We start from the raw sequence: 25,795 nt of genomic DNA, 5'->3' as shown, positions 1-25,795 counted from the left end.
CTCGAAGCCATCCAGGTGGTACTCCTTGGCATTTCTGTCTCCCTCTCCCGCTCCTGCCCTCACACATTTACCAAATGCCAGTTCTGCTGCTAAAGGAGGTCATGATGGCTCAGGTCGGCTCAGGGGGCAGCTCAGCCCAGCTGCAATCTGTTCACTAGGCAGGGACCTCGTGGGTGAGGCTGGAAGGTGGTTACTCATGCAGGGTGCAGGCAAGGCTAGATGCTGGCCTCGGGCTTTGGGGAAGAAATCCTGCAAACACACTGGCTCAGCAGCTGCCTCTCTTCTGAAGAGCTGAGGCTCTTATAATTTTCAGGGATCAAAGTGAAACCTGACAGCAGAGGCTACCGGTGTTCAGAGATGAGCTGCCCCAAGGTGTGTGCTGCTAGGGGCTTGCTGGGAGCTCCTAGCTACTGCTCTGCGCACAGAGAGGGGAGCTCCCACCCTGCACCTTCTAGGGCTCTTTCCTTCCTCCTCTTCACCCCCATCCTCGCCTCCAGTTTGGACGGTTCTGCAGGAGACACTTAGGAAGGGGAGTGGTAATTCTGCCTTTGCCTGGCATCTTGCTTAGTTACAGGGAAAGGAATTTTTTCAGGGTGTGAATGTGTGCCGTTCCTCAATGCTGGTCAGTTGGGAACAGATCATGGTGCCAGGAAACTGTAGCCAGCTCAGCCTGAGGCCTTGGCGTAGCTGAGCGAAGCAGCTGAAGGTGGTTGAAAATGCTATTAGCAGGCAGCCTTTGTCCAAGTGAAAAAATATACAGTGATTAAGAACTGAGCTGCAGAAGGTACATTCCAGAGACAGCAAAGCTTTGCATTCAGACAAAGTACTTTTCACCTTCGAGACATTTGGCCAAGTTTAATCCAATAGAATTTGTGATCCTTCAATTTCATGGACCGCAGGCTCAGTGCTGGGTTCACAAACACCCACACGTTCAATTCCCACCCTCCACCCTGACTAATCATTTCAGCTCTGCAGCCATCCTGATGGCTAGAAGCCTGGAAGAAGGTGGTCACGGAATCCTTTGTTTCTAAAAGGAATGGCTCCCTTTTGTGAGGTGCTTCAGGAAAAATCGACATGCTGCTTGACATGCTGTGGCTCTGTGCATCGCACTTCCAGATATTAATCAACAAAGCATGCACCATCCGGGTTACCAAGAGCTTTCGCCACTCACTTACCTGAGAGACTGACGCTAACCTCTTTGGCTGAGAGAAGGGCTGTGGCTCAGAGAGTAGCCCTGGGGGTCACATGGCATACTGGGGGCAGCGAAGCCAAGCACTAGTGGCTCAGGCAGGACCTTTTTCAACTCTAAGAAAGTAGAGACATCTGAGCTGCTGATGAGATTTTCTTGCTAATTTGCTCAGATGACCTAAGACCAAAGTTACAGATCTCAAGTCCACTAAGTCTAAACACATGCTATGAGGGGGATGGAAATCAACCGTGGTTGTCTCTAGGGGAGAGAGATGGAATTGACTGGGAAGGGGCATAAGGGAACTTTATAGGGTGATGGGTGTAGGGTACACTGGTGCATACATTCGTCGAACCATACATTTCAGATCTATTCATTTTTCCATGGGTAATTATGTTTCAGAAGAAAAAAAAAAGATTAGAAAAAAATCCAGCTATCACATCTCTGCTTTGAAATGTCCCACCCCTTGCTCTTTTTCAGTTGCTGTCCCAGCAACTTTGCCTTTTGGCTAAATTCAAAGCTTCCCCCTCCAGTATAGGAGAAACCCAGATTCCTCTGCTAGGGGAACTAGAACTTGCAACAGAACTAATTTGGAACATGATTTCTAGTCTCCATATATCCAAACGGATCACCTTGTGGTGACACACAGGCATTTTTCATCCCTGCTAATGAAAATCGGTGTCTTGCTGAATAGGGCTCACCAGGTGACCTCAGCAGGCAAGAAGTGGGAGGTCCCAGAGAGAAGCTGTCCTTTCAAGGAGGCTGAAAGTTACCTATGAGTAGACGATGCTCAGGTTCATAGATGATGAGTGTGTGTGAACTCACAGGCCTGTAGGAGACTTGCTGGAGAGAGCCGTCAGCCCTAAGAGCCAGGGAGAAAGGAAAGGTCCCAGCTTGGGTTTGTTGGGAGGGGGAGGAGCCAGGGATTCCAGCCAAGTCAGGACTGCCTGACATCATCGCGTGACTTCCCTGGAGGTTGGTCCCCCTGGTGCCGCCTTCTCCACTGAGCAAAGCGAAAGGGATGATTTCAAAAGGAAGTGTAAGGTATTCTGTGGCATCTCCTTTCTCAACGATGTTTAAAATTGGAGAGAGAGTGCCATTTGCTTGGGATAGTTTAGAGGGCTAGAAGCTCTGACAGGGGATGGTAGGAAAACCCATACTTGATAGAGAATAATTTGAAAACACTGCAACTCTCCTCTTTCATCATCAGCAAGATGGGCGGATGAGATGGGAACTAGGCAATGGTTACACATGGCTGATCCATGGCAGAGCTAGGCTGGAGTAGCAGCCAGGAAGCAGAGGCTGCTTCCGGCTTTGTCACGCTTCAGGGAAGGGGGAGGGGGTGGGGGGGTGCCCTGTGACAAGATCCATTCCTGAGGTCTGTATTACTCCTGGGTCCTTGCCAAGCTTTCTGATCTCTCTCAGGAGCTGAAGGGCATTTTATTTGGTATTGAAATATTCTCTTTATTTGACTTTTTAAAAATAGGATACCCCAGACATCCGAGATGCAGCCGGGCCGGTGACTCGGCTGTGGGTGGCGCCCCAGAATCCGGGTAGGCAGCAAGGGATGCAGGACGCTCTCCGAGGTCACCCCCGGGGAGAGCTGAGAGGCTGACATGGTCTTGGTGCTCCAGCCGGGTGTCAGGCCTGAGCCTCTGAGGTGGGAGAGCCGAGTTCAGGACATTGGTCCACCAGACACCTACCGGTCCCACATAATATCAATCGGCAAGAGCTCTCCCAGAGATCTCTGTCTCAAAGCTAAGACCCAGCTCCACTCAATGACCAGCAAGCTACAGTGCTGGACACCCCATGCCAAACAACTAGCAAGACAGGAAAACAACCCCACCCATTAGCAGAGAGGCTGCCTAAAATCACACTAAGTTCACAGACACCCCAAAAACACACCACCGGACACAGTCCTGCCCACCAGAGAGACAACATCCAGCCTCATCCATCAGAACACAGGTACCAGTCCCCTCCACCAGGAAGCCTACACAACCCACTGAACCAACCTTATCCACTGGGGCCAGGCACCAAAAACAACGGGAAGTATGAACCTGCAGCCTGTGAAAAGGAGACCCCAAACACAGTAAGTTAAGGAAAATGAGAAGACAGAGAAATACACAGCAGATGAAGGAGCAAGGTAAAAACCCTCTAGACCAAACAAATGAAGAGGAAATAGGCAGTCTACCTGAAAAAGAATTCAGAATAACGATAGTAAAGATGATCCAAAATCTTGGAAGTAGAATGGAAAAAATACAAGAAACGTTTAGCAAGGACCTAGAAGAACTAAAGAGCAAACAAATAACGATGAGCAACACAATAAATGAAATTAAAAATTCTCTAGAAGGAATCAAGAGCAGAATAACTGAGCCAGAAGAACAGATAAGTGACCTGGAAGATAAAATAGTGGAAATAAATACCGCAGAGCAGAATAAAGATAAAAGAATGAAAAGAATTTAGGACAGTCTCAGAGACCTCTGGGACAACATTAAACACACCAACATTCAAATTATAGGGGTCCCAGAAGAAGAAGAGAAAAAGAAAGGGACTGAGAAAATATTTGAAGAGATTATAGTTGAAAACTTCCTTAATATGGGAAAGGAAATAATCAAGTCCAGGAAGCGCAGAGAGTCCCATACAGGATAAATCCAAGCAGAAACACGCCAAGACACATATTAATCAAACTATCAAAATTAAATACAAGGAAAAAATATTAAAAGCAGCAAGGGAAAAGCAACAAATAACACAAAAGGGAATCCCCATAAGGTTAACAGCTGATCTTTCAGCAGAAACTCTGCAAGCCAGAAAGGAGTGGCAAGACATATTTGAAGTGATGAAAGGGAAAAAACGACACCAAGATTACTCTACCCAGGGCTTCCCTGGTGACGCAGTGGTTAAGAATCTGCCTGCTAGTTCAGGGGTTTTGGGTCCGAGCCCTGGTCCAGGAAGATCCCACATGACACAGAGCAGCTACGTCCATGTGCCACAACTACTGAGCCTGTGAACCACAACTACTAAAACCCGCATGCCTAGAGCCATGCTCCACAACAAGAGAAGTCACTGCAACGAGAAGCCCGTGCACTGCAACGCAGAGTAGCCCCCGTTTGCCACAACTAAAGAAAACCCGCTCACAGCAACGAAGACACAACACAGCCAAAAATAAATAAATAAATAATTAATTTTAAAAAAAAAGATTACTCTACCCAGCAGGGATCTTATTCAGATTCGATGGAGAAATTAAAACCTTTACAGATAAGCAAAAGCACGACCAACCAGCTTTACAACAAATGCTAAAGGAACTTCTCTAGGCCAGAAACACAAGAGAAGGAAAAGACCTACAATAACAAACCCAAAACAATTAAGAAATGGTAATAGGAACATACATATCAATAACTACCTTAAATGTAAATGGATCAAATCCTCCAACCAAAGACATAGACTGGCTGAATGGATAAAAACACAAGACCCGTATATATGCTGTCTACAAGAGACCTACCTCAGACCTAGGGGCACATACAGACTGAAAGTGAGGGGATGGAAAAAGATATTCCATGCAAATGGAGATCAAAAGAAAGCTGGAGTAGCAATTCTCATATCAGACAAAATGGACTTTAAAATAAAGACTATTACAGGAGACAAAGAAGGACACTGCATAATGATCAAGGGATCAATCCAAGAAGAAGATATAACAATTGTAAATATTTATGCACCCAACATAGGAGCATCTCAATACATAAGGCAAATGCTAACAGCCATAAAAGGGGAAATCGACGGTAACACAATCATAGTAGGGGACTTTAACACCTCATTTTCACCAATGGATGGATCATGCAAAATGAAAATAAATAAGGAAACACAAGCTTTAAATGACACATTAAACAAGATGGACTTAATTGATATTTATAGGACATTCCATCCAAAAACAACAGAATACAGTTTTTTCTCAAGTGCTCATGGAACATTCTCCAGGATAGATCATATCTTGGGTCACAAATCAAGCCTTGGTAAATTTAAGAAAATTGAAATCACATCAAGTATCTTTTCCAACCACAACACTAAGAGACTACATGTCTATTACAGGAAAAAATCTGTAAAAAATACAAACACATGGAGGCTAAACAATACATTACTAAATAACCAAGAGATCACTGAAGAAATCAAAGAGGAAATCAAAAAATACCTAGAAACAAATGACAATGAAAACACGATGACCCAAAACCTATGGGATGCAGCAAAAGCAGTTCTAAGAGGGAAGTTTATAGCAATACAATCCTACCTCAAGAAACATCTCAACTAAACAACCTAACTTTACACCTAAAGCAGTTAGAGAAAGAAGAACAAAAAAACCCAAAGTTAGCAGAAGGAAAGAACTCATAAAGATCAGATCAGAAATAAATGAAAAAGAAATGAAGGAAACGATAGCAAAGATCAATAAAACTAAAAGCTGGTTCTTTGAGAAGATAAACAAAATTGATAAACCACCAGCCAGACTCATCAAGAAAGAAAGGGAGAAGACTCAGATCAATAGAATTAGAAACGAAAAAGAAGTCACAACCGACACTGCAGAAATACAAACATCATGAGCGATTACTACAGGAAATGATATGCCAATAAAATGGGAACCTGGAAGAAATGGACTAATTCTTAGAAAAGCACAACCTTCCGAGACTGAACCAGGAAGAAATAGAAAATACAAACAGACCAATCACAAGCACTGAAATTGAGACTGTGATTTAAAATCTTCCAACGAACAAAAGCCCAGGACCAGATGGCTTCACAGGCGAATTCTATCAAACATTTAGAGAAGAGCTAACACCTATCCTTCTCAAATCCTTCCAAAATATAGCAGAGGGAGGGACACTCCCAAACTCATTCTATGAGGCCACCATCACCCTGATACCAAAACCAGACAAGGATGTCACAAAGGAAGAAAACTACAGGCCAATACCACTGATGAACATAGATGCAAAAATCCTCAACAAAATGCTAGCAAACAGAATCCAACAGCACATTAAAAGGATCATACACCATGATCAAGTGGGGTTTATCCCAGGAATGCAAGGATTCTTCAATATATGCAAATCAATGTGATACACCATAGTAACAAATTGAAGGATAAAAGCCATATGATAATCTCAATAGATGCAGAAGAAACTTCTGACAAAATTCAACACCCATTTATGATAAAAACCCTCCAGAAAGTAGGCATAGAGGGAACTTACCTCAACATAGTAAAGGCCATCATTCTCAATGGTGAGAAACTGAAACCATTTCCACTAAGATCAGGAACAAGACAAGGTTGCCTACTCCCACCATTATTATTCAACATAGTTTTGGACGTTTTAGCCACAGCAATCAGAGAAGAAAATGAAATAAGAGGAAGCCAAATCGGAAAAGAGGAAGTAAAACTGTCACTGTTTGCAGATGACATGATACTATACATAGAGAATCCTAAAGATGCTACCAGAAAACTACTACAGCTAATCAATGAATTTGGTAAAGTAGCAGGATACAAAATTAATGCACAGAAATCTCTTGCATTCCTATACACTAATGAAAAAATCTGAAAGAGAAATTAAGGAAACACTCCCATTTACCATTGCAACAAAAAGAATAAATTACCTAGGAATAAACCTACCTAAGGAGACAAAAACCTGTATGCAGAAAACTATAAGACACTGATGAAAGAAATTAAAGATGATACAAAGAGATGGAGAGATATACCATGTTCTTGGATTGGAAGAATCAACATGGTGAAAATGACTATACTACCCAAAGCAATCTACAGATTCAATGCAATCCCTATCAAACTACCAATGGCATTTTTCACAGAACTAGACCAAAAACTTCGCAATTTGTATGGAAACACAAAAGACCCCAAATAGCAAAAGCAATCTTGAGAAAGAAAAACGGAGCTGGAGGAATCAGGCTCCCTGACTTCAGACTATACTACAAAGCTACAGTAATCAAGACAATATGGTATATAGCTGATTCACTTTGTTATAAAACAGAAAGTAACACAGTATTGTAAAGCAATTATACTCCAATAAAGATGTTAAAAAAAAAAAGACAGTATGGCACTGGCACAAAGACAGAAATATAGATCAGTGGAACAGGATAGAAAGCCCAGAGATAGAAACCCATGCACATATGGTCACTTTGTCTTTGATAAAGGAGGCAAGAATATACAATGGAGTAAAGACAGCCTCTTCAATAAGTGGTGCTGGGAAAACTGGACAGCTACATGTAAAAGAATGAAATTAGAACACTCCCTAACACCATACACAAAAATTAACTCAAAATGGATTAAAGATCTAAGTGTAAGGCCAGACACTATCAAACTCTTAGAGGAAAACATAGGCAGAACACTCTATGACATAAATCACAGCAAGATCTTTTTGGACCCACCTCCTAGAGAAATGGAAATAAAAACAAAAATAAACAATGAACCCTAATAAACAATGGGACCTATTGAAACTTAAAAGCTTTTGCACAGCAAAGGAAACCATAAACAAGACGAAAAGACAACCCTCAGAATGGGAGAAAATATTTGCAAGTGAAGCAACTGACAAAGGATGAATCTCCAAAATATATAAGGAGCTCATGCAGCTCAATATCAAAAAAACAAACAACCCAATCCAAAAATGGGCAGAAGACCTAAATAGACATTTCTCCAAAGAAGATATACAGATTGCCAACAAACACATGAAAGGATGCTCAACATCACTAATCATTAGAGAAATGCAAATCAAAACTACAATGAGATATCACCTCACACTGGTCAGGATGGCCAGCATCAAAAAAATCTAGAAACAATAAATGCTGGAGAGGGTGTGGAGTAAAGGGAACCCTCTTGCACTTTTGGTGGGAATATAAATTTATACAGCCGCTATGGAGAAGAGTATGGAGGTTCCTTAAAAAACTAAAAATAGAACTACCATATGACCCAGTAATCCCAATACTGGGCAAATACCCTGAGAAAACCATAATTCAAAAAGAGTCATGTACCACAATGTTCATTGTAGCACTATTTACAATAGCCAGGACATGGAAGCAACCTAAGTGTCCATCAACAGATGAATGGATAAAGAAGATGTGGTACATATATACAATGGAATATTACTCAGCCATAAAAAGAAATGAAATTGAGTTATCTGTAGTGAGTTGGGTGGACCTAAAGACTGTCATACACAGTGAAGTAAGTCAGAAAGAGAAAAACAAATACCGTATGCTAACACATATATATGGAATCTAAAAAAAAAAAAAAAAAAAGGTCATGAAGAACCTAGGGGCAGGACAGGAATAAAGACACAGACGTAGAGAATGGACTTGAGGACACAGTAGGGGGAAAGGTAAGCTGGGACGAAGTGAGAGAGTGGCATGGACATATATACACTACAAAATGTAAAATAGATAGCTAGTGGGAAGCAGCCGCATAGCACAGGGAGGTCAGCTCGGTGCTTTGTGACCACCTAGAGGGGTGGGATAGGGAGGGTGGGAGGGAGGGAGATGCAAGAGGGAAGAGATATGGGGATATATGTATATGTATAGCTGATTCACTTCATTATACAGCAGAAACTAACACACCATTCTAAAGCAATTATACTCCAATAAAGATGTTAAAAAAAAATAGAGTACCACAAATATAAAACAAAGCTTCCCCCCCCTCCAAATCAAGAGATAGGTGAAAATTGAATTATATTTTAAAAAAGCTCTCTGGATGACGACTTAACATACATTAAACCTATGTAAAAAGTAAGGAATATGGTCAAAATATAAACAGTGGATTCTTTTGCAATAGCCCACAATCTTATGTACAGTAATAGAAACAATCAGGTTTTTCCACGTCAATCGTGGGTCTATGGAATCTGCCTGCAGTCGTGTCTGCTGAGAGCAATTCCCACAAAATGTTACTGGGATCATTAGCAGGTCCAGACACCTTACTCTAGCCTGGCAACTAGCAGTGCTTTTTTTTTTTTTTTTTAATTTTTACTTAATTTTTTTTTTTAAAAATTTATAAACGTTGAGTTTATCTGAACTAAATGTGAGAGGACCAACCTATATCCCTATCTCCAGGGAATTTTCTCTTTGAATTTCTTGTTCCTGCCCAACGGGGTGGCATCGTTATCTCATGCACCCTCCCTTCTCAAGTGCCCTCCTCTTCGACTCAACCAGACCTTGATGGTGGCAGTGTGGGAACGGTCCCCTTACCAGGGACACAGGCTAGCTGCCGAGGAAAGTTACTAACGGCCACCCATTGATTGAACATAGAACAGCTGTTGTGTGTCAAGCGCACTAGACATTTGAGAGACACCTGTGCTAATGTCCACAGCATCCTTGCCAGTTAGGTATTCCTTTAACCCTCACTGGACACATGAGGTTGAACCACTAGCCTGAGTGCACACAGCTGGTCAGTGGCCTTCATGGCCCATCCACCTTCTCCCTTGTACATGACTGTCACTCTCAAGGAAGGAGGCAGGTGGAAAAGCTCGGGACTAAGGATTCCTCCACATCTACCCACACCAGACTATCTCTCTGGGCGGTGCAGGGTGATTTTCTCAACCTCACTGAGAAAGATGCTTCAGCTCTTAGGCACACTTGAGACCATCCCAGGCATTTCTGTTCTGCCTAAGCTGCTTCCCTTCCTCACACTGGGGACTCCTGAGAGGAAAAGCTGCTACCTTCTGGCTGGCAAGCCTGGCAAAGTGGGACTTTGGCTGTTGTGCTGAGCTAAGGTGCATGTCACCGCTGCTTGGCACTCATGGGTTTAAAACGGTGGCTACTGGACCGGCCAGTGAAGCTGCCACTTCTGTTTGTGGCCCTGTGTTATTGGTGTCGATGCCTCTGGGATCTCCATAGCAACAGTCCCAGGGAGGAGAGAAGCAGGTGTGATGTTTACCTTCCTGAGGAAGGGCGGGCGGATGCTTTACTCCAATTAGAACCAACCCCAATTAGAACCACGTGCCCAAATCGAGCTGGCTGGGGAAGCCCTCCCCGGCTGCCCTTCCTCGCACTTCTGACTCCCGCCCCCTCATCGTGCTCGTCACTTATGGGGCTCTGTGCAAAGTCCGACCTCTACCTGTTAGTTTTGGTGGGTGATGGGAGACCTTCCTCCATGGTCCCCAGCTGTGCAGGGACAAATCTGGAACCGGGAAGGCATGCCGGATGCCGGGAGTGACAAGCGCTCAGCAGCTGTGCCCGACACTGGTGGCACAATGCCCAGTCCCCGACTCCCCAGCCTCCTGTCCAAGTTGTGCATTTCCATTTTCCCTGCTGCTTTTTTCACCTCATGCAGGAGAAATGCCCCCCTTTTATTACCGGATCTCTTATCTCCTTCCTCTCGTTCTGACTGAAAAACCCTGGTGCTCTTTCTGCACTCAGCCTGCAGCCAGTTCTTGGTGGACACAGGGGTGGAGCGGAGGTGGGCATCCTGTTCACAAGGCCCCCCGACGGCACGCCTTCCTTAGCCCACGCTGTGCTTGCCTCCTCTTCCTTAAATGTACTCTGGCATCTCTGCGCTGGTTCACCCCAAACTAGGCAAGGGACCAAAGACTCAAGGAAACAGGGACGTGGCTGAGTTGCTATCGGCAACAACTCGATGCTGCTTTTTTTCCAACTAGGAAGTTCGAGTGACCCTTGACTAGGGCAACAGGGGAGAGCGCTGCTGAAGTCTAGTGGATGAGACAGCAGGAGGGATCACTTGCTCGGCAGTGTGAGATCCTTCTCAGGACCCAGGAGGACTCTAACCCCACCCTCCCAAGGGCACTTCTCATCTCCCGCGAACACGTTCACCCAGAACACATCCATGGCTTGGGGTCCTTGGTTAAGCCGGCTGCCAAGGCAGAGTTTCGAGGGCACAGGCTGCCAATATGCTGACTGTCCCCACCGCCCCAAAGCATAATCTTTCCGTGAATGTCCAAGTCCATTTGGATACACATTCAAAGAGGGCTGGCTCATTTCTCTTTCCTCCCTACTCTCAGGAATGCAGTTTGGCGGGCATTTATCAGACATGTATTTCTAACCTGAAAAAGTGCAGCAGGGGACAGGTCAAGCAGCAATTTTCAAGACATCTCTGGACAGAAACGTGGGCTGATGGAATTCTTAGCCACAGAGAACCTTCTTACTTCCCTACAAACCCTTTTCACATGTCGCTGCAATGCTCTCCATCCCTGTGACACAGGGGATGGGCGGTTCCCTAGCCCTCTTCTCCCCTGGTGGTCTAGCAGGTAGAAAGGTGAGATTTCCAAGTTTCCCACAGGACTTGGCCCTGGACCACAGAGGAAGAGCAATGGAAGCTGTAAGTGGGAGACTAAGCCTCAGGATGCTGCTGTTGGGTCTAAAAGCATCTTCAAAGATAGAGGGCATTTCTGCTAGGGGTCCAGGAGAAGCGAGTTACAGGATCAATACCTGAAGACATTATCTGTACATTGCCTCTGGGACAAGGCACTCATCTCCGTGTCATTTCTAGACCCCTCAGCTTCTTGTTTCTTAGGAAGAAAAAACTATGGGTGTAAAAAAAGAGGCAGGAGAAATGGGCACACTAAAAAATGGGTGCCACTGTCCATGGAACTAGGGTGTGAGAACAGGAGGGGTGGGCAGAGATGAGGCCACGGACAAACAGATCATCTCTTCCGGATTTGGAGCACCTTCTGGGCAGAAGGATCCCAAAGAAGGTTAGAGAGTTCGGACGCCGGGATCACTCACCCACTGCTGGAAGGAAGCCACCTCGGGGGTGAAATGCAGCGGCCATTCTGACTCTGCGCCAACAGCACTAGGCAATTGTGTTTTTAGGAAGGGAAGTGAAGAATAACTTATCCAGCTGAAACCGTGAAGACCTGTGGCTTTAGGGGAGCCCCTGCCCAGACACGCACACAGCAGCAGCGGGCAGGCGGTCCATGCGCAGAGGCACATGCAGGTCTGCAGCGTATGTTACACACGTACCATACACTGAACACGGAGGCGTGTTATCAGGCAGGTAGCACATGCACCTGTGTATGCAGCTGTGCACACGCTCATGTGAGTGTTTACACCACAGGCACTTGCAGAAGCATCTCATGCAAGGTTCACGAGCAACCACACGATTGGCTGTAGAGCTTCACGTCAGGCTCCTAAGATGCCAGTCTTTGACAGACACTGCAAACTTCAAGCATTTACCTTAAGATACATATATAAACCTGACTTTCCCCAGGAAAAAGCCATTCGTGTCAGTGGAAATGGCCTCTCTGCTTCTGTTTCTGTCAATACTGCAAGCAGTGGGAGCGTGCCGCCCAGGGGGCTGGCTTCCGAGGGATTTCAAAGCATCCCCTGCCACTTGGTTCTGACTCCTCCAACCACCCCACTTTGTAGCACGCAGTTAAAAACTAGGAGCCTCTGTTTATCTGGCAGATGGAGCAACCAGACTCGGTGAGGTTGTACTGCTCAGGGTGGCTCCAGGCAGGCAGACAGCTGCCAGGTGAGGGTTTCTGGGAACGAGGCTTCTGCGGTGCAGAGCGCTACGTCTGCAGGACTGGATTTCATGCTCTTATAGGGGAGAACCATCTCCGATCTGTGTCTGGAAGCAGGAGGCATCTTAGGGTCCCGCAACTCAGGAGTCGGGGGCAAATGCCAGATCCTGACAACATAGGCAGTGTTTCCTTGGTGGCCCTCCCCACGTCCTGGCACCGCACTGCTACAAGCCCCTAGCTCCTACAGCTTCCTGGGAAGTGCACAGGGGCCCTGAGAAATAGACCACAGGGCAGAAGCTGGTGTGCTGGATACCACAGTCCCTCCATTCCTAGGGAAAGCAGAGAAACTGGCTCTCTGAGTTGACTTTCAAAATAAGACAGTAATAATAGCTACCATTTACCGAGTAGAGTCATGAGCCGGTTGCTGTAATAAACGAATGTGCTTTGCGCACAATTGTCGTATTTGAGATACGCGTGTCACCATCCTCAACTGCAAAATAAATACAATAATACCTACCTTGCAGGACGTGGCTGGAAATCAGATAAGGTAATAAGAGCTAATGGGCTGCAGGTAACATCATAATAATGAAAATAATAATACAAAGAGTTATACTTAAGCATATATACTGCAAACACTACGCTAAGCACTTTATGTATTCTTTCCCTCTTAATCATTTACTCTTATCTTTTTTACAGATGAGGAAACTGAGGCTTGGAGTCTGAAACGCACAGTTAAGTGGTGGAGCTGGGGGAGAACCGAAGTCCCTCTCAGGCCAAGTTCTGCATGACACGGATGCCCACAGTGCAACAACGTGAGCGCCCAAGACATGGCAGCTGTTCTTGTTATGCCCTCATTTAGTGCCAACATCCACCCAGGGCAGCAGGCATCATTGTACCCATCGGGCAAGTGAGCGGCTTGCCCAGGGTCTTATACCAACTTCAGGTGGAGAAATAGGATTCAACGGGGGCTGCCCATCCCTGACCCTGAGCCCATTCTCTACATTCTGGTGGCCCCTAAAGGGATGTTGTTCTCAGGGGGCGGAGCCAGCAGGTCATCTTCAGTAGGGGATGAGGATGCAGTTGGGGGAAATATCACTGCCAGGTTTTTGACATTTAACCTCTCACAGGTAGTGCTGTTCAGTCACACCCAGATAGCTGGCTGAGGAGCAGTGAGGACAGCTCAGGGCAGGACGAGGGGCCAGCTGGAGCCTCTCAAAACAAACTCCTGCCAGGGCAAGACGCACGTCGCTGTGCAGTCCTCCGTGCAGTCCTCAAACCTACACAAAGCTGCTGAAGGGCAAGCTGGGGGCCCTAGTGGCCACCACCCCAGCCGCACGCCTTCCTGGTGGTCCTCATAACGTCCTACACATCTAGAAAAAATTCAGCAATGCTCTGACTGAGGGCTAGCAAATGAGGGGCTCTGAAGCTGTGTCGTTACCAAGGAAACCGCCCTTGAGGACATGACCACAGGGCGGTGACCGCTCACAAATACTCATGGTTGAATCCTTTACATAGTTAGAATGATGGAAGCCCTGGAACCTGCCAGGATCATTCAGGACAGAGGATCCATCAGAACTTCCCCTCTACTTTTGCCACAGCTCACAAGGTTGGCTTGAGTTTTGTACTGGAGGCTCCATCTCCATTTCCCAACTTAGTGTGTTATGAGGGAAAGGGCAGGCCCTCTACCCTTACTTGATGGTCTGTCTTCTCCCATCAGCTGTGGGGATTTGGATGCATGTGCTCTTGGTACAAATGAGAAAGGCCAGGGGCATGGTGTAAATCAGTTCTCCAACCCTGGGAAAGAGCATGGGCACCCCCTGGATCCCCATATCTCTCTCCCCTACCTCTTATATCCAGGCATCAGTCACGCCCAGCAGAGTTTTAAAGGCCTGTATGAGGGAACACAGTAACAATCAACTCTGACTGGGCTTTCTTTAGCTTCAAAAAATGTCCTATTGAAACTTTGCTGACTTTATCGGGATCACCATGTTTAATGAGAGGCCTCAAAGAATTTGAAAGCAAAAGATGAGGAGAGGAAAAAAGCCATAAGCTGTAATCACCATAATTATACAATCCCATGATGAGTTGAAGGCAGCCCTGGCAATGCCCGAGAGAGGAGGGAGTGTCATTTGCAATCAGGTTGGTCCTCGGGACAGCTGGCAAGAATGTGACACGAGAGCCCTTCCCTTCCCCTGAGTTGGGCTGAAGATGAGTCCTCACGGAAGGGCCCAGGAGGAGGGGGCCCACGAGCGCAGTTTCCCCGTGGTCTAAGGTATCAGGGGGCGTGTTCTGTTCCTGGCCAGGCTGAGACAGTTTGGGGGCCAGCTTGTCTGCCTGGAACCTGCACTGGCATCAGGTAAAAGGCAACCGGCTTGATCATCTTTTCTTTCAACAAAACACCCTTTCTGGATGGAAATGATGTCAGGCCAAGCCTTCTCCAGCATAAGGCCAGGGCACCCCGCACACGCCAACCCTGGCTGTGCTCAGCCTCCCTAAGCCAACGGGCACCGGAGTCCTCCGTGCACTGATTTCCTCCTGGGCATTCAGGCGAGAGAGGCCTGTTGCCCAGGGCTCAGCTGCAGCAGCAGCAGCGATTGGCTTAAAAAACCGAAAACAAAAGGCCAGGATGACGAGTGCAGGGCAGCAATTCCACTTCTTGACAGTGGCCTGGCCTTGCCTTCATCGTCATCTGGCTTTTCTCCCTCAAGGTAAAATCTAATCTTCTCCGGATCCCTCTCCTCCAGTCTCAGAAAACTCCCTCCATGTGATCTGTCCTCCTTTTCCGTACCTTATTTATAAGCCGTATGATAAAATGCAGTAGTTCACAAGTATTTAATGCATCCGAGGATTCCATTTGGAAGAGGTGATGGAATGCAGAGCAGAAACCTGCTCTACCATATCCTTGGCCACTCAGCTTCTGAACGTTTCCAGGGAGCTCCTTTTTTCCTTGGGGTGACATATTCCATCGTTGGGAAGCTGCTACTGTTAGAATATTCTTAGAATGAGTGACCGTCCCCATGTCTTCTACGCATGTGTTCTAGCTTTGTCTGGAACAATCCAGAAATGTCCACTCACTCTGGGAGACGAACACACATATAGCTCTAGATGGTTATTGAATCTCTTTAGGGGCAGGACGCCTTTATCTCCTTCAGTCTCATCTGACATGGCTTCCAGAGTCCCCAGCTATTCTCTTCTGAATTTTCTCTAGTTTATTGAAGTTCCCGATAAAGCGCAGGGGCTTAGAACCAAGATCAACACAGTCTAGAGCAACACAGAGAGCAGTGGAGCACTTCTTTTCTGACTGTTCCACTTTTGTTATTACAACCTAAAGTTGCTTAAAAAAAAAAAGTGATCGCATCCTGCTTTTGCTTCTATCAGGCTTGTAATCAATTGCAACCCCAGAATTTTTTAAACTTGAATTACAGTGAAGGCTAGGAATGCCACCCTGTAGTTGTGAGACTGAATTTTTTTTAACATAAATTTTATCTGGTTAAATTATACCTGGTTGTTTGGACCCATCATTCTACCTGAAGGAGATGGTTTTATGGTAATTCCATTACCTATCCAATGAGCAGTACCTTCCAGGTTTGCAACTTTGAGTGTGACTGACATGTTTGTCTCTCCATCTGAGTCATCAAAAAGGATGTGGATAGGACAGGGCTATGGCTGGACCCTTGTGGCCACAACTAGAAACTGCATTTCCCATGGACATAGATCTGTTAATTCACCATCTTATCAGCCATTAAGATGCGATGAATATACTTGCTTTCCCTAATGATGGGCAAACATAGAGGCAGCGGAGGTGGAGGGGGTACAGGGGACAGGAACCGATAGTATTTTCAACCTTATTGCACTGGTATCTGGTCACAAATAAATATTTCCTGGAGCAAGGGATGTAGTTATGACGGTCATCCATCTACAGTGAGCCAGGCTTGCAAGGAGGGAGTGGGAAGTTCCTGCACTTATTACGCCAATGAGGCCCATTCTTGTCTGGGGCTGTGGTACCATTGCTCAGGCCAAAATGAATCGACCGTGACCGGCGGGTGTGGCAGAACTCTTGCCATTTGGACGCTGCCACTGCCCGGGCAGCTATACACTCCCAACCCCGTCCCACCTTCCCATCTGTCAGGGAGCCAGCAAACAAACACTCAAGAGTCTTTCTCTCATTGGCCTTCAGGTAACATCACTAAACTGAAGATCCCACTGCTCCAAGCTCTTTTCAGCTCCCCTGCGGTGTCCCAGTTAGCATTCTGCTTCAGAGCAACATTTTAGAGCTTGTTCCTTCCTACAGATTTGTATCCTGCCCTCCTTCCAGAATACCATGGTTCCCAAACTCGATTTGAACCAAAGATACTCATTTGCTGCTCAGAAACAGGGGAGACTCCCGCGTTGCTTTCACCAGGAGCTCATTCTGGGGGAATGCCGCGGCTGGCTTACTTCTCAGCCTTTGACCTTGAGCTCTCTGACTTCTAACCGTCCTTTGACCTTGAGCTCTCTGACTTCTAACCGTCCAGTCTGGACACAGGCAGAGTTGGGTCTCTTCTCCCTGACCTTGACATTGGCAGCTTTGTCTCCTTCCTAGGTTCCTGCTATTCCAAAGCCTGCCTAATGCCTGGAGGTTTGTCTCCTGCCCCTTGCGTGGTACCGCTGCTCCCCTGGCAGGTCCGAGGCGGATTCTGTCCTCTGGAGAAGCGGGCGTCCTGTCCCCTGCGTGGCCTGCACTCCCCGCCGTTCATCCCGCTGAGGGCCCTGTGGTCGGTCACCTTCACCCTCTGCCTTCTCCCTGGACAGATGGGAGCCCATGGCCGTTCTCACGTGGCTGCCTGGGGACATGAGCCAGAAATCTGACGGTACAAGCAACAGGGAACGGGCTGAAATCCCACAGCCCCATCAGCCACTTCTAAAGAGAGAGATCCTTCTAGAAGGACGTCTTTCCTGAGTGGGGGGTAGGAGGAAGGCTCTGTTACGGCAAAGGGCTGCAGGTCAGCTCCCGAAATAGCTTCCCACCTGGCACATCCATCCACAGCGTGCCCCCAGCCTGCCTCGCGGGAGACTGGCAGGGATGCGATCTGGATCGGAATCACTGGCTGTAAACACACAGCTGTGCCTTTCTGCCTCATGGGAGTTTTTCACTTGACTGCTCGGCACACTGGGGTCTGGGGAAGGCAGGAGAAGCCCGGGGCGGGGGAGAGGGAGGGCCGGCCAGAGGAGGAGGGAGTAGTTTTGCAGAGCCTAGCTGTCCCCTGGGTCAGGAGGCTGAGTCACTGCCGCATTTCTTCTCGAGTGGGCACTCCGTGGGGAGGGCGTTTTGGGCTGCTTTTGGTTGACAGGTTGAACCATCAGCTGGGGGTTCCTCCTTCCAAGAGGACTGGCAGTGTCAAAAATGACAACCTCTGACCCTTTTTGATAAATAAAAATCTCACCCTTCCCCAGAGTTTCAGAAAGAACCCCTCCCAACACTCCCTTGGAGAGCCGCTTTATCTCTTTGTCTTCTCTGTATCCTGCCAGCTAAGCTGATTCAGCTGTCTTACATTTGATCGTTGGTTTATAAAAAAAATAAACTTTTACATTTTCATTTTCCAGCTACAAAACTATAATATTAAACATGCTTTTTCAAACTTCACTTGGACCCTAGATGGAGAGAGAAGGATCGAGACCAGAGGAGACTTAACCTACCACTGACTATAACCAGGTTATCACGCCCTCTGTGCCCTCTTTTTGGGCATTAAGAGAGGACAGTGGAAAGCCGGCCCGGAGTTCTCCAGGGAACTAGAAAGTGTGGTAGCAGGAGAACAGCAGAGTGATGCTGAGGTCACCAGATACTCAGAGTCTATTTTTCCCACCCTCCCACAATGCACGGGGTGATGTGGCAGCAGCCACGCACAGCCCATCCCTCTGCCCAACTGACCTCACCCTCACCTCCCGACACACACCCAGCTGGGCATCCGTCCTGGAATGGCGGGGACTGCGGCACCGGCAAGACTGACAGGGTGCGTGGTGCCTACCCTGCTCTTTGCGACCTCTCCCTCCCTGCCCTCCAGGGGTCACAGTGTACAGTGAGCCCTGAGCGATGGAGGGATGGGGCCTGTGCGTCAGGTGCCAGTCGCACTCAGTTCTGACGGTGCTTTATTGTCAAATCCCTGTCAAAGGATTTTAAATACATACCCAACTCAATTCCAAATATGGCTTCCTTCCCAGTGTCAAGGGTGGGCAGCCACTTCCCAGGCAGGAAGGCAGCTCCTCTCTCACTCTGAGGGACGATTAGCACAACTCGCAAATCTCAGGATAGAGAGAAGCACAGACCTATAGAACATTCCAGCTGAAAAGGTCCACAGAGATGATCTAGTCCACACCATTGCTCACAGGAGAAAACCAGGGCTCAGAGAAGCACAGACCTATAGAACATTCCAGCTGAAGAGGTCCACAGAGATGATCTAGTCCACACCACTGCTCACAGGAGAAAACCAGGGCTCAGAGAGGGCTAGTGATGGGCATGAGGCCACACTGTTAGCAAGCTGAGCCTGGAAGCAGGAGCCACCCTGCATGGAGCTGCTGAGGAGTTTCCCAGAGTCCCAGGGGAAGTCCTTGCTGCTCAAGACGGGCAGGTTTTCATGTTTTCCCTCCCCAGCACTGCTATGGAATCCGCCCCCATCTCTAGGCAGGCCCGGGTCTCACTGCTGCTGGATCTCAGGGCTCTGAGATGGGAGAGGCTGGCACTACAGTCTGCGACCCAGACGTCCCCATGGGGCCCAAGGACTGTTTGCAATCAGAATCAACTCTAAAGAATTTTTAGCCAATCGTTCCTTGCTGGAGGCCCCGAAAGGATTTTTTCAACTGAGGTCAAGGCCCTCTGGGGGTTCTGCTGAGTCTAGGTGTTTGAGAACTCATTGCAGCAGAGTGCACGGCTCTGCCCCTGACACGCTGAGGGGGAGGGGGAGACAGCCTCCCTGGGGAAGGAGCTGCTGTGGGGGGGAGAGGGGGGGCGGAGCACCCTGGCTGCCGGCCCTCTGCCTCGCCTGCCAAGGGTCTCAGCCTTCCACTTCTGGTTCAGCACCTGGGCCTGGGGCCGGAGCTGCCTGGAAGGTGGTGGGAGGTGAGCTGCAGACTTTTTAGCCCTCATTAGCTTTTCCTTGGCTTTTGGTTGGGGCGGGAGGAAAGGGAGAGGGAGGGAGGGTGACAGCTGGCTCCCAGAACTTCCTGGTCTCCATCTGACTTTCCCGCTGCATTCCTTGGCAGGCAGGACAGAAACGCTTGGAGATGCTGCTTGGCGCACGCCAAGGCTCCCTCAGCTCCCGGCCCTTGCTGCTTCAGTTCCAAGGAGCACCTCGACAAAGCCCAACTGTGATGCTCTCTTACGAGAGTGATGAACACCTGGCTCTCATCTCTGCTCTCCTCCGAGGCCTCCAGCGTAGCTCAGGCACCAGCGACCCCATTGCCCATCTCGGGAGCCCGAGGCTACAGCTGATGAGGCTCTCAAGAGGACACCTGGGGCTTCGGCTGAGCGCCCAGGCAAAGGTGTCCAGGGAGGCTGATGCCACCGTCACCCAGGGCTGCCACTTCTGCTAACTCAAGTGCTATCCCTCGCAGATACCATGCAGAGGACTTCTTCTAGCGTTTCCTCCCAGAGCTCCTCCTGTGGAGTTCTCACCAGATGGCTTTGGCCACCATGTGAAAAGGGCAATCAAATCGCTGCTGTTGAGCCTTGGCTAATGGCCCTTGGCTAATGGCCCTCCTCCCATGCATCCTTGCTGTCCTCTATGTCAGAGTCGCCCCTTGTGGGGCCCTCCCTACTTTGCGGTAGACCCTGAAGGAATGAGCACGCCTAAGAGAGAGCAGGGGGATGGACAGCCTTTCCGCTCTGGCCACCCTCATTGTCATCTGTCAGCCACAAAACCAGGAAGATGGTGGAGAATGGCAGACTGGTGGGCACTGAGCAGTAGCAAGCAGTCTCTAGTTAGAGAAGACCCTCCTCCCCCCCCCCCCCCCCGTCAGCAGTGCCTGGGACCTCCCACCAGAGAGTCTGCAGAGGAGACGGAGGGTGATGCAAAGGCAACCCGCAGAAGTTTCCTACTGTGGCTTTCATATTCTACAGCCACTGTGAAAGGAAGCTTCCCAGTGGACAGGACTAGGGAGAGAGAGGCTCCATTCATTTGACCCGAGGCCACGTCTTCGGCCCCCTTTGAGAAGCCGCTATGGGTTACAGCTCTTCCTGGGCCTGGAGCTCTTGGGACCGGGGCCACCACGTTCAGTGATGTGAGTCATCCACTGCACAAGGGCAGCTGAGGGTCAAGGAGGGGCTGAAATCCAGCTGCGCGTTTCATGGCCAGCTGGGCATCCGTGGGGCCAGGCTCATCAGAGAGAGTCCTGTCTTCTGCTCTGAATAAAAATGCGATGTGGGCTGGCTGTGCCACGCCATGGACTTTGAGTGACGTCTGCTTCTGAACCTGGGCCTGCCCTGTCAAAAGCAGGCCATTATGCAAGCTCCGTGGCTCTAGGTGGCCCAGCTACACAACGCCTTGGCACAGCGTACCCCGCACTGGCTCTGATGTTCAAGCTCTGCGTGACTCAGAATGACGCTTCCATTGGAAGGAGCAGCTCACCCAGCAATGCCTCTGATGGGGATCGCAAGGCTCCTTCTGCACCCAGACCAGGGTGGTCCCAGCAGCTTCCGTGAACCACAGTGAACTACTCCCTAGGATCGCACGTCAAAGGGGGCATCTGGGGCCTTCAACAGATAATCCCTCCATATCATGATACACCTGAGTCTGGGAAAGCACGACCTGCTTTCTCCACATGTTCCTCCTTTACCAAGAAAAGAAAGGACACTGGCGTGGGAGAAATTCTGGACCCAGATTCAGTTTTGATAAGAAGTGAGCTGACTGAGATAACTAACCACCTGGGTCAACACTTCTTGCCACTAGTTAGTCCTAAATGGCAGCGGCCTCACATCCTTGGCGCACGGACTGCCCAGCTTCACCCCCTCATTTTCCCATTATTGGTTCCACGACATGGATGGTCTTTTTACACATATTCCCAGCACCATGAGAATGCTATTGAACAAGTCTTTCATTGAGTTTTATAGTTTGCAGTATGTAGCAGATGAAATATTCACGTAGACCTTCTTTTAAAGAAATCAAGCACTTTGTGTATATTATATCCAGAAGATGGCCATTAAAGTGCAAGGCATTTTCGTTGGCCGGTTAATTCCGTTTGATTAGAACACTGGGCTGTGGAGACCACGTTCTCGGGTTCCAGCCTCAAGTACTCTGAGAGTTGCTACGGCCATGGGCAGTTTCCTCAAACTCAGCCTCATCTTGTTACCCCAAGTGGTGTTACCCCAAGAGCACAAGGAACAAGGATGGATCAATACAAATCCATCTCCACCTCCACCACTGGAAACAAAAACTCAGAACGCCCCACCCCTTAGAGTCTTCATAGAAAACATAGCGTGGAATTCAGGAAGTTTTTGGTTTTGAAGTTCGGGCCTTCTCTCATAGAGATGCTAAAAATCTCAGGAACGTGGCAGAGTTTTCTCTTTCAGCCGGCCCTGAAACATCTCTGTAAGTTCTCCCATGTGCACACTTCAGACGCTTGGAAGGTGGTGTCTGATGCTTTCTCGTTCCAAACGCTTTGTTAACAGACCTTGGAGAACCACTGAACCAACACCACTTCTGGGATGAAGGAACATCAATAAATGCTCTTCACAGAGCTTCACTGAGATCATGCTTGCTTTCCCAATACCCACTTCTCATGAAGAGCAGCCTGGAGATGTTTGGATGCCTCATCCAAGTACCAGGCTTCCTCTCACACCCTCAGCCCACGCAGTCAACCTGAAGGGCCTCCGTGGGGCTGCAGGAGTTCTGCTTTCTCCACAGTATGCTCTGGGTTTGTCAACAAAACCCCTAAACATCTTCCACCTACAGCCTCCAGGCCTCAAAAGAGAGGGAGGGGTGGGTTCCCACCACTCTCTATCAGCCATCGGGGGTGAAGGAATTCCTGTTGGCCTTGCCTCTGACAGCCCGTGGCAGCTTCTTGGTGTATGATGTTACGTGTCCATGGCAAACCAGCCATGAAGACAGACAGGGGAACCACAGGTCTTACACTGTGCAAGTTCTGATTTCTCATGAGGAAAGGCCATGGGGAGAAAAGACCAAAGAAGAGATGGGATGAGCACGCCTATTTTAATTGCCACCTCCTAGAGTTCCTGTGATGTTTACATCTAGCAAATTCAAAATGATGTTTAAATTCAGTTAAGATGCACCTAGCTATGACAGGCAAATGACCAGGTTGTTTTCAACCCAGAATTCTTAGACTTTTCATTAAAGGGATAAAATAACGATACTAATCACACAGTAGTCAGGTTTACAAGGACTCTCCTCTTCAATAGAGGGAGGAAAAAGGCAAGTTAGCATCAGCGGGTTTCCACCCTTGGGGAAGGGAAATTTGGCCAGTTCCACACGTGGGATCCCTGCTCCCTGGCTGCCATGTTGGTTCTCTCTGGTTTGACGTGAAGAGTGCAGGCTGGGCCCCATGAACTCAGCAGCTTGTTTTTACGAGTGAGCGAATGAGCGGGACTGACTGCTTCCTGTGCATCAAGCCCTATGCCCCTGCCTTACAGAGAACATCATGGAAAGGGGAGATGGGTCTGTGCCGTTCTACAGATCATAGCCCAGAATCTCCACCAGGCACCGTGGGGAAGACCCTCCCACGGCCGCTCCACCCCATGGCTACTGCCCTCCTCTCCCTGTCACGCTGTGCAAAGAAGGCTGACAAGGGGCTGTCAGGGATGTGGGAACTCATGCAGAGGCCACTAACACACACACACACGCGCCAGCTGTAGACCGCATCGCCACAACCCATGCAGCACGGCCGCCTTAGGCACACGCAAAAGCCGCCGACACAGCAGCAGCGGCAGCCGGCCTCGGGCACCCGCACGGTTGTCAGAGTCCACAGGGGGAAATTTGGATGTTGTTTTAGATGAGCTATGGTTCTGAGCCAATTTATTTTATGGTCCGGTTGGACGGCCTTCTCCCTGGGCTGCTGCAGAGGGTGCACCAACCGCGCAGCCCCGAGGGCAGCGGGGAGCTCCTCCCTCCTCAAGGCCACAGACAGAAGATCAAACGCCAGGCCGGAGGCTGGGCGGTTGCCCCGTGCACCGTCTGCAGAGGGAGCCGCCGGGCCTTTTGTCTTTTGCAGATCCATCCCTAGGAGAGAAGCCTCCGACCCTCGACCCTTGCAAGAGAAAACGGGTGGGTGTGTTGAGGGGAAAGCACTGGGCTCCCTCCCATCCCAAAGGAAACGACAATAATCACCACCGTACACACAGAAAACAAAACAGAGAAAAACAACCACCAAAGAAAACCAGCTGAACTTACCACACTGCGAGTGAACTTTTCTAAGGAAGTTCTACGACCTTGCTCACTTTCTGGCTTTAGGGGGGAAAAAAAAAAAGGGAGAAAAATACAGAAAAAAAAAAAAATCTTCAGCTTACACATCGTTCCCCAAGAGCAGCAGTGGCAGCTAATGAACCAAAACAAAAGCAAGACAGGGCGGGGGGGAAAAAAAAAAACGGGACAAGAGAAGCAGCCAGAGCTGTGTGCAACAGTCAGTGGGAGAGACGGAAAGCAGAGCCTCCCTGGAGCTGTGAGGAGAGAGGGGTGTTTGCTTCTAGAAGAGCCATTAATCGTGCTTCGGGGCTGAAGTAGGAGCCACCGGGCTGGGAGTCGAGCCCTCGGTCAGCAGTTTGCAACTGCCTGCTCACTGCTTTTGAGTGGCCGAGCCCACGCGCAGGAGCCAACTGGGGGCCCCAACGGGGGCCCCAAACCAGACGAGCTTCCAGGGCCAGCGGGGCCTGTGGGGGAATCCTGCTGAGACGGCCAAAGCGGCCGTGGGCGAGGTGAAGTCATCGAGTCCTCCATGAGTCTGGGTTAGGACTTTTTCTGAGATTTTTCTGCTCAGATGCAGCCAGGAAGTTTGTTCACTTCCTCAACATCCTCATGGCCCCTAGTGACTCTCGTTCTGTGTCCTTAGACCAAGGAGGCTCTACCCAGGTCTTTTGCAACCACAAAGATCTTGGGCCTCAGAAGGAGCGTTCTGGACAGAAAATGCTCTCTCGGTCCTCGGGCAGGTGACCCCTTCCAAGGTTTACTCACGGCAGGTGACAGCAGGCGCAGGAACCTCCCAGGGACTCCAGGCTGAGCGTCTCCCCACACAGGGGGAAGAGGAGGCAAAGCCCCTGGACGCTCCCCCCAGGCCTGGCCGGTCTCCTCTAGCGGAGGAGGAGGGGGTGTGGTGTGACCTGACCCTCTCCTCAACTTTCCTGCTTTTCCAAGGGGGGAGAATTACATCCCAAATACCTGCTAGTTTATCCCAGAGCCCAGTTCCAAGGTCCTGAATCCATGCCTGGGAAATCTGGAGAGCACACACACTCACGTGGACACACACACAGCAAATAATGGAAATTAGAGAGCTGAAGAAGCAGCCAGGTGTCTGTGGGTCTGCAGGATGTGCTGGAAGCAGAGGGGGCCAAAGGTAGCCACTGTGGGTGTGGACAAGGTCAGAGGGCTTCCTCGGCTGTCATGCCCCATCCCCTCAGCTGGCTGCTGGGAGACAGAGAGGACGCTGCAGAAGGAAGACACAGCACAAAGGACACACCGCTGCAGAGCCAGGCTGGTCTTTCTCCTTCAGGCACAGGGAACTGAAGGATCCGTGCTTGGCCTGGCACCATACTGAGTCTCCCCACTGGGGACGGCAGGACTCAGCTTCAACCCAGTGGGCAACCCGGGGGCTGTCTGTGCAGCTCAAGTCAGGCCAGTCCTAGGCCCCGCAGCTGGCATTCTGCGCCTGGCATTCTTTTCCCTTGGCTCCTGAGCTGTTGCCCACAGAGAGTGGCCACTGGCCTGACTTATTCAGGTTCCTCTGCCTTGCACAGGTCCTCCAAGCTGCCCTGGAAAACTGTACTTAAGTACTGGTACTTAAGTGTTCTGGAGGGGCCCCTCAAAACCCAGCGCACCTGTCCTTGAGACCCGGCTCATCAGAGCAACTAACCTGATCTCTGAAAGTACTAGGATAGACGAGGAATTAGGGAGGAAGGACTGGAAGGCTATGCCTCCAGACTCCATCAGGAGCCTTCCTGAGCAGAAAAGTGAGGCCGATTTACATC

At 49.0% G+C, this 25,795-nt stretch overlaps 1 protein-coding gene across 3 annotated transcripts in view; it reads right to left on the bottom strand.

The window, feature by feature from the left end:
- The window catches only part of RGS6 (regulator of G protein signaling 6), a 574,726-nt gene that overhangs the window by 6,657 nt on the left and 542,274 nt on the right, over positions 1 to 25,795 (bottom strand). Inside the window, exons 17-18 of one of the 3 annotated variants that reach the window (XM_060294993.2) lie at positions 24,009 to 24,062; positions 11,894 to 11,960 (exon numbers count right to left, since the gene is read on the bottom strand). The exons of 1 other annotated variant lie outside the window; for it this stretch is intronic. In XM_060294993.2, the coding sequence (XP_060150976.1) occupies positions 11,894 to 11,960; positions 24,009 to 24,062 (121 nt within the window). The remainder of the gene's footprint in view (positions 1 to 11,893; positions 11,961 to 24,008; positions 24,063 to 25,795) is intronic. One more of the 3 variants, XM_030831580.3, reaches the window with a different exon arrangement.

Source organism: Globicephala melas, chromosome 2, assembly GCF_963455315.2.
Source record: "Globicephala melas chromosome 2, mGloMel1.2, whole genome shotgun sequence".
NCBI classification, from domain to species: domain Eukaryota; kingdom Metazoa; phylum Chordata; class Mammalia; order Artiodactyla; family Delphinidae; genus Globicephala; species Globicephala melas.
The sequence above is the reverse complement of the archived record's forward strand: the minus strand, read 5'-3'. Positions and strand labels throughout refer to the sequence as shown.